At 40.9% G+C, this 9,468-nt stretch overlaps 1 protein-coding gene across 1 annotated transcript in view; it reads left to right on the forward strand.

Annotated features, from left to right (window-relative positions):
- TOP1 (DNA topoisomerase I) overlaps positions 1 to 6,955 on the forward strand; it is a 111,500-nt gene extending 104,545 nt beyond the window's left edge. The window contains exons 19-21 of the mRNA XM_066623624.1: positions 2,160 to 2,254; positions 4,442 to 4,591; positions 5,588 to 6,955. Coding sequence (XP_066479721.1) covers positions 2,160 to 2,254; positions 4,442 to 4,591; positions 5,588 to 5,690 — 348 coding nt within the window. The 3' untranslated portion in view covers positions 5,691 to 6,955. The remainder of the gene's footprint in view (positions 1 to 2,159; positions 2,255 to 4,441; positions 4,592 to 5,587) is intronic.
- Positions 6,956 to 9,468: the final 2,513 nt, after the last annotated feature.

The following is a 9,468-nucleotide window of genomic DNA, read 5'->3' on the forward strand; positions in this document are numbered from 1 at the left end:
GATAGGGGCTGTTGCAGGAACAAGGAGCTCAAATTCATGAGTTCACTTTCAGTGCTTTCATTCTCTTTCTTTGAGGTCATTTGGTTTAATGACTACCAGAAGCTGAGCTGGTGCAATAAATACTCTGGAGCTCTTCTGAGACATCCCTGGGGTACCATAAAGATGTATCCCAGAAAAACTTTGTATGAATGCATCTTGACCAAATGACTTCAGCCAAAATCTGATGTTTCTCCACCCAAACAAAAGGCATGGTAAAAGTATTCCTCAACTGAGATGCTAGAGATTGCATGTGGGATCATAGGACTGAATGCTTCTCCCAAATAATGAAGTTCCATACACATAGAAATATGAAAGGTTAGCAGGAAGGTCCTTGGCCTTCTCTCTGCTAGTTTTCTATATGCAAGGTGGGGAATGTGCAACTTTCTTCTACCTGTAGTCTGAAGTGATAAAATCAATGAACAGTTTTATCACATGGTCAGGTATTTATTGTAGACCAACCCTTTGAAGTGCTCTGGGCAGTTTTCTTTAAATTCTCTGGTATTCTCTTTTGACTCTTGGTCTTAAAAACAAGTTCAGTGCCTCTATCTGCTTTGCACTTGAGGCTGGAGCAAGATGTGTGCTTCACCTTACAGTCTTTTCTGAGAAACACAACATTGAATTGTCCCCCTGCTCTATTCCATCCCCATCCCCAAATTGTAGGTCTTTATACATTCAGGCACCTGTTTGTGTTTCGCTCCTCTAACTCACCCTTTTCCTTTTCAGGTTATTTCTGACAAAAGCCCTGAGGTCAATGTGGTTAGGTTGGTCTACAGCCTGAATCTAAAATAACCCTCTCAATAAGTCATTCTGTTTTATTAATCATTGGGGTGTTATTTTGGCTTCCATAATCCCTAACCTGGCTGCTTTCATTATTAGGTCCTACAGCTTTGACAAAATGATAATAATGACTTGGCTGCCTTCTCTTTCCTCCCCCAAGCTCATTTTTACCATTGTTTTCAGAGGAGCTGGAAAGTCTGTCAGGCACAATTAGGTGAATGAAGTGTACTGGTCAGTGACCGCAATAAAAGATTCAATTCAATAGGTGAATGAAGTTGTGAATCTTCCAGCTTCAATTCTCTCTTTAGCCAACCACAGATGGTAAAACTACACTTTTCATTCCTTTTGCATAAAAACATTGCTGGATCAGCACAGAAAACTTAGAGTCCATCCCATCTCAATCTTGAAAAGTTTCCAGTTACTTGGTTACATAGAATGCTTGCTGGTTGTGCATTGCCAAATCATATTGTACAATATGTTCACTGAATTCCCTTATTTATATGAAGATAACTGATCCTGTCTTGTGTAATTGTCCATTTGAATCTTTGTATAACTCTTCCTGAGCCCCAGGGATTTTGCTGGATTTAATTAAATTGCAGCCTGTATCTTTCCCAGGTTTTCTGCCTATTGGTTTTAGAATGTTCACTGCAGCCTGCTGATGGCACTGTTAACTGTTAAAAAGACCATTTCTATGCATGTTTCCAGATATTGTCAGAGCACCTAAATTTTGAAACTCAATGATTTATAATGTAGACAAGTAATTTAGGAGAAAGGTTGCTGCACCTGTTTTAAAAAAAATTCTGATGATAACATTCTGTTGCATCAACAGAGTGGAAGTTTTTGAATTGTGCAGAGCTAATTCCCTACTGAAAAAGAAGTCTGTGAATCTTAAACATGCCACCTTCCCAACACATCTGATATAACACAAATAATGTATTGAAAACATTTTGGCTGCTGAGTAATGTTGGAGTTTCTCAGTTTGGCAATGCATACGACTGGAGTTATATATTTGGGGAGTAGGGGGTGCTGGATAAATCCTTGCTTCTTCCAAGGTAGGTGCCTTGAGTTTGGTATCTAGAATCCTGCTAGTCACTTCTGCAAGCTTGAGTCTTGCTTTCTTTTCTAAAAATATATGTCCCAGTTTATTGTAGGTTATAAAATAGAGGAAAAAGGTTTTCTGAACTTGTGGTGCAGCTTTCACATTTTTTATGAAAACTCCACTAGGGTGTTTGTATGTTACCCAGGAGACTGGTAAAAGAGAAAAATTCTTTATTAGCTCTTTGCAGCTTGTCAGTTTCATTCCTTCCCACTCCTACCTTTTGCTGGGTTTTTGCCTTGTCCAGATTGATGCCAAGAAGGACCAGTTGGCTGATGCCAGAAGAGAACTGAAAAGCGCCAAAGCTGATGCCAAGGTCCGGAGGGATGAGAAGTCTAAAAAGTAAGTCTGGCTGCTGTGGCATGTGCATGTATCCAAGAAGTTCATTGTGGTGCACCATAAATCTTTGATTCAAAATGAGATCTCTGTTAAAATATTTCTCCTTTGAATACCATCACATTAGTTCATGAATACTTTCCTTTCCATGCTGCTTCTGAACTGTCTCTAGGCTTACATGGTTACCAAACCTTGAGACTAGCCAGTAGTGAGCCTAGTTCACAAGGTGTACTCCATGAGATACCTCATGAGAGGGTTTTTTCTTCTAAAAAAAAGGAACCCCAATGGTTATGCAAACCTGTCTCTAGAGCTCTCCTGTGTGCGCTTTTGAGCCCTCAATCTCAACCTTTCCACTGCTTTGGAAGGGGCATCTCTCAGAGAATCTTCTCAATGAGTGTTGGGTAGGCTGAGGTGCTGCTGGTTTAGAAGTAGCAACACACACTTCTTGGGGGGTTGACCAGTGCTGCTTTCCATCCTTTCTTTAAGAGGCAATGTTGCTAGGCTGAGAACAGCACAGGAGTCACCACTTCTAACCTGGCAGTTGTTGGAGTACAAATGGAGTACCATATTCTGCCTTTGAACCAGTCCTTGGCCATCACTGCTTTGCTCTGTAGTAGAGCTTCCTAAACTGGGGAGTCACAACACCCCAGCCACTGTCACTTCCCTCTTAAGGATTGGGGTGACAGTGATGGCAGGGATGTACTTGACACAATCACATCGCTGTAGGAAACAAAAGGGCTTTTAAAAACTTACCTGGGAGTCAGTACGGCTTTCTGGAGGGTCTGGGAAGCCTGCAGCTCCCTCTGCAGTCCTCCCCATGTTTCCAAACTCCAGTAAATGTTGTGAAAAAATCTCTTCCAGTTTTCGTCACGAAACCAGAAGTGGCTTTTTCACTTTTTACAGGAGTTTGGAGGCACAAGGAGGACTGCAGAAGGTGTTGCAGGCTCCCCAGACCCACTGGAGAGCCTTGGCAACCCCCAGGTAAGTTTTAAAAAGTCTTTTTGTTCCCTGGGGTAGCACAGTTGCATTGCCACACACCCCCCTCATTTTACAGTGTCCCAAACTCTCCCTGAGAGTTTAGGAACCACTGCTCTGTAGTCTCATGTAAGAAAGCCTTGCTGGATCAGGCCAAAGGCCCATCAAATTTGGCATCTTGTTTCCCACAATGGCCCACCAGCTGCCCCTGGAAAGCCCACAATCAGGAGAGAAGGCATTTTCTCCCCTTGAAGAGGTATTCAGTAGCATAATGACTAGTAATAGACCTGTCCTCCATAAATTTGTTCAGTTTCCTTTTAATGCCATCCAAACTAATGGTCATCACCACATTTTGCGGCAATGAATTCCACAGACACATTATGCACTGTGTGAAGAAGCGCTTCCTTCTATCTCTCCTCAGTTTCCAGACCATTAGTTTTCATTTGATGCCCTCTGGTTCTAGTTGTATGAGAGAAGGAGAAAAACCTCTCTGTCCCCATATCATGCATAATTTAAAGTCTCGATCATTCTCCCTTAATCACTGTTTTTTCCCAATATAAAAAAAAACCCTAAGGTTGTAGCTTTTCCTCATAAGGAAGATTCTTCAGCCCTCTAATAATGTTGGTTTCTCTTTTCTTGTACTTTTTCTAGTTCTATAGTAGCCCTCTTAAGGTATGGCAACCAGAACTGTATATTGTATTCTATGGTCATCTTATATTTGGGCCTCCAGTACATGCACACTACCAAGTAAGGACCTGTACAAAAGATATTAAAGAATGAGTCAGCTTTTTTATCTGTGTGTTGGTTCAGTTCAGTAAGCATTCTGTGAAAGCCTCAAATGTTGGCATAGTTGCTGGTATGTTGGCATTTGACCAGAAGACCTCAATTCAGTTTCTACTGAACCAAGATCTTTCTGGGCCACCTTGCGTAAGTCACCACATCTGTTGGCCTTAATCCATATCTGTTTACTGGGAACAGTACCAGCATACTGTACATTGTTATCATAAGGACAAAGAAGATAAACACTGCAAAGCATTTTACTCTTTTAATATGAGAATTCCTTCTTATATCAGCACTGGAGTTCATTGATAAAACTTTCTATATACTTTGCTAAGTCTGTCTGTTTGCAAATGTTTTCTGTACTTTGATTTTTAATTTCCATGGCAAAATAATGTACTGAGAAACCATTTATAATCCCTGCCTATTTTCTGTTTGCAGGACTGTGGAGAGTAAGAAGAAAGCCGTACAAAGGATTGAGGAGCAGTTGATGAAGTTGGAGGTTCAGGCTACAGACCGAGAGGAAAACAAGCAAATTGCCTTGGGAACCTCCAAACTAAATTACTTGGATCCTAGAATTTCTGTTGCCTGGTAGGCCTCCCATTTGGGGAAGAAGGGGAGGGTATAAAAACCTTTGTCTTATCCCATTCATTGAAAGACAATAGATGCTAGTTCTGCTGGGATGAATGTTTCCGCTTGATATCTGCCAGCAGTGGATAGCCTTCATATGCTTTTGTGTCAGTTTTTGCATCCCAAGTGAATTTTGAAAATCTTACACCTCTTGGGATTGCACAACCTCTGTTTTCAAAACCCTATAAATAGTTGGCCTGATCTGCTAATAGCCTATATTTCCATAGTGGAGAAATCAAACTGTTGGGAGGTGAGGAACAACACAGAAATTTAAGAACAGGCGATGCACAGATGTGAGATAGCTGCAGTCCCGCTCTCCTACCATGTGTAAACCAGAGAATGGGATCAGAAAATGTGAAGTTATTTTGACACACATCAAAGCCTTGCCTAGTGCATCTTTTTGATATCTGCATCTTTTACTCTGGGTAGAGTTGAACGAGCATTTTACTACACATCTGCCCTTAATGTATAGTAAAATCTTCTTTTACAACTTGGCAGGATGCTGCAGGTGACCAAGCTGTTCCAGGGTGAATGAATTTCCATTTGGGCCAATGAGCTCATTTCTGCCCAGTATGTATTAAAAGAAGTTAAAACTTAAGATTCTCAAGATGCTGAAAGTGCACAGTTAGAAGAGGTCATTCCTGTGCCTCCATCCAGGGCACGCACCACACATCTGACCTGCTTTTGCCACATGTGTGGGTATACACAGACCCACACACATCAACCAGCCGAAAAAGCCAGGTCTGATCAGCCTGTTGACTTTCACCAATTTTGCTGCCACATTGAGAAGATGTATGGTTCAAACCAGTTCAAACAAGCTCTGGTTGCAGATACTAGAGTTACTCCTATGCTTTGCCAGAAGTAATGTGGTGATTTGTTTCATCTTACTGTGTAGCATAAAACTGCCCTTCTAAGTACTCATATATTGCTGTTAACTGTGTGTGTACTCTCTTTCAGGTGCAAGAAATTTGGAATACCTATAGAGAAGATATATAATAAAACCCAACGAGAAAAATTTGCCTGGGCAATTGACATGGCAGATGAAGACTATGAGTTTTAACCTGATTTTAATGGGATGAATTTTATGAAAGAGAAGGGGAGTAGCCCGGTTTTAGGGAGATGATAAACTGTGAGCCTTATTTGTCCTTTATATTTGGGGGGGGGACGTCGGGAGGGGAAAGCAAGTGTCCGACAAAATACCCAACATCTTTGAGAGAAGATATGCCTGGAAATATTATACAGGAGCTGAGCCAGTTGTCCTATGGACAACTTATTTAAAACTGTTTCAGAGACCCAAATTCTAACTGTATGGTTTGTGTGTTATCTCTGAAGGGAAGACTGGTAGATGGGGAATTTGTTAACCTTCCAACAGGCAGATTCACCATTACACTGTAGAGACTGAAAATCATTAGCTACTGTATACAGAATCCAATGAGATATTGGTGTGTTTTTACAGTTAGGGTTTTGCAATAACTTCTATATTTTAATAGAAAATGGACTCCTTAATTTTCCCACCCCTCCCCCTTCATTAATTTAACACAACTGAAGCCCTCAACAAACTGGCTCTGGCCATAACGGTCATCATGGAAACACCCAGTTTTCATTTTTACTTGCCGCCATCATGGTATTGAAAACGTATTAAAAAAATGCAACATCTCTTTCAAAGCAAAGCATGATGGGAAGATCCTTCCTGACTTGAGTGTTTTTTTTTTGTTTTGTTAATGTGAATTTTTACTACTTTTAATTATTTTAAAATATTTAAACTTTTTCTTTTTGATCTTAAAGATCATGTAGATTTGCAGAAGGTAGGAAGGAATGGGTTGGGGAGGGTTAATGGATTATGAGTACAAATTGGGTGACAAAATGTTTTCCCATCATACTTTGTTCTGAGTGCATAATATATATCAGAAATATCCACATTTGTGGGTTTTGTTTGGGTTTTTTCTCCCCTTTTTTAAGACTTCCACCCTCCCCTCTTTTACTTGAAAGGTTTTATTGTGTAAACTGAACTTTCACAGGTCAATAAGATTTTGAGGGAAGTGAGCTTTGGTCCAAAAAAAAAATGGAAAAATAATCAAGATTTTAGGGCTTTTATTTTTTTTCTTTTGTAATTGTGTACAAAAAATTTAAAAAAAATTAAAGCAGAATTTTAATGTGAACCCTTTTTTGCTATAATCCATTAGTTTTAGATGCATTGTTAGCTTAGTGTGGTGCAAAGACCAGTTTCCCGCCGTCTTTCCTCAACAAGTATCTTCTATTTTTATCATGAATTCCCTTTTAATCAACTGTAGGTTATTTAAAATAAATTCCTACAACTTAACGCTATGCCAGGATCTGTGTGTTCTTCTACCCAGAGAGCTGAGCAGCTGACCGCTGTCCACTTTGGAGATGCTACTGAGTTGTGGGGGGGACATGCTCCAGTATGAACTGTGTGTGGAGGCCAGCTAAGGTAGTCTGCCAAGTCCTCTGGGCAGGGGCTTTATTACATTTTTGTACAGTGCCTTGCATGTTCAATTCTATATGAAACTCAATATATGAGTCAGACCACTGGTTTGCCTAGTTCAGCATTGTTGGCAGTGGCTCTCCAGGGTTTTGGTCACCAGTTTTTGGCAGCAGTACCTGGCGATGACAGGGTTTGAACCTGGGACCTTCTGTATGCAAAGCAGATATACTATTATGAAGCCACCGTCCCTCTCCGAGTGATCTTGGAATCTCTTGAATGCACAGATTTCCATCTAGGCTCCTATCCGTAAGTACAACACTTTGTGACCCAAGAACAATTGAGAACAAAGCACTGCATTATTCAAGAGGACTATATTTACACTTTCAGGAACTCAATACAATTTGCTTTCTTGGCATAAGAAGATTAATCAAGTGTTCAGAAGACTTGAGCCTATTTGTGTAGAAGAAAATGCTATTGAAATTTAGGGATATCCATGTTTTCAAGTTAATGTGTTTGAGAGCTGAGGCTTTCTCTGGGGTTTGTCATACTAGTTGACAGTAATGTACATCAGTGAAGCTGGTACTGGATGCCTTTAAAAGGGGATTGGACAAGTTTCTGGAGGAAAAATCCATCATGGGTTATAAGCCATGATGTGTATGCGCAACCTCCTGATTTTAGAAATGGGTTATGTCAGAATGCCAGATGCAAGGGAGGGCACCAGGATGCAGGTCTCTTGTTATCTGGTGTGCTCCTTGGGGCATTTGGTGGGCCGCTGTGAGATACAGGAAGCTGGACTAGATGGGCCTAAGGCCTGATCCAGTGGGGCTGTTCTTATGAGTGCACAGCAGTTACTGATTTTGCAAGTGTGTTGAAAGTCAGTATGATAACCCAGTATTAGGATGCTACCATGCATTGCGCTTTCAACTGTACAAACGACAAGAACCATTTACACTTCTGTTCATTGGCACATTCAGCATTCTAGCATCTAACATTCAGCATTGGCACATTCAGCATCAAGATTCTAGTGCAGTAGAAACCCCTTTTGCTGAAAAGGCATGGGAGCTTCCAAAATATTGATATTGGACATTTGGATGCATGAAAGACTGATGTATTGACCATACCTAGGTACCTGATGGCAGGTCATTCTCAGTGCTGTCATACAGATTCTGAACAGCTGTCACTTCTGGATTTTGGAAGCAATGGGTTGCTATTATTGGCACGTATTCCACATGAATTAGCCATGATAATAGCCTATATCTGACTAGCGCAGCAATTTTCAGCCACTGCCATGGCATATTGGTGTGCCATGAATAGTCTGCAGTTGTGCCGCAGGAGTTTAGAGGATGGTCATATATTAGTTGTGCCATTGGGGAATGTGAGTCCCTGGCCAGCAGTGCGGTGTCAAATGTCAAAAAACGAATGGCGTGCCTTGGCAATTTGTGCCTTCTCAGTGTGCCATGAGATGAAAAAGTTTGAAAATTGCTGGCCTAGGGGCTAATTGACCTCTCAGCTTGGTTCATCTTGAATTTACACATTCAAACCAGTGACTGAAAAGAATTTCAATAGTTGGTGCTTCTGGATTAATAATCATGTGAACAAGCCTTAGGTAGGAACACAAAGTAAGTAGAGTCATTTGATTACTGTGTTCTTACCCCATCCGAATCTCATTATGCATCAAGGAAATACTGGTTTTGTGGAAGGTGTAAACTCTTATACAAACTAAGTAAATGCACGCATGTTTACTTTGAAAAAGTCTGCAACATAGTGATCCAAATTCTGTGCATAAGAAGCTGGATTCTGCAAGTTGTATAAATTATGCACTTCCAGGCTCAGTTTTAAACTGGTTTTATAACTCTTCTGGGTCTAGCTTACCTCAGGTACTTCCTGCATCCATAGGAATCTGCAAGAGGAATCAACCCTGCTCCCTTGTCTTCAACTGAGCTCAATTTAGTGGATGCCAGAGATGGGGGTTTCTAGATGACACCACCACATTTTGCTGGGCCCTCCTAAGGGAAAGATATCTGACTCTCTCATTGCCTATTCTTAAATGACTGTTGAAAACATGGTGCTTCCAACTGACCTTTTCAATGATCTTTATCAACCAGAAGGCGATTTTCAACATCTTTGCACAGCACATTGACCTCTATGATCTTCACCTCTTGTGATGTCACTTCTGGCTTCCAGGATACTCTAATGGGTTCTGCAGCTCTGTTTCTAGGGCAACTGTCTGTAATAACAAATTGTCACTCTTCCTCTGCTGGTGGAGCCTTAGGAACAGCTGCAGAACCCAAAAGAGTTCTGCAGCTGTTTTCAGTTGCTGTGTTCCAAACTCCCATGACACACCTGCAGTCCCTTCATGGCACACCAGTTAAAAATCACTGAACTATACTGTGGT

Source organism: Tiliqua scincoides, chromosome 4 (genome assembly GCF_035046505.1).
Source record: "Tiliqua scincoides isolate rTilSci1 chromosome 4, rTilSci1.hap2, whole genome shotgun sequence".
NCBI classification, from domain to species: domain Eukaryota; kingdom Metazoa; phylum Chordata; class Lepidosauria; order Squamata; family Scincidae; genus Tiliqua; species Tiliqua scincoides.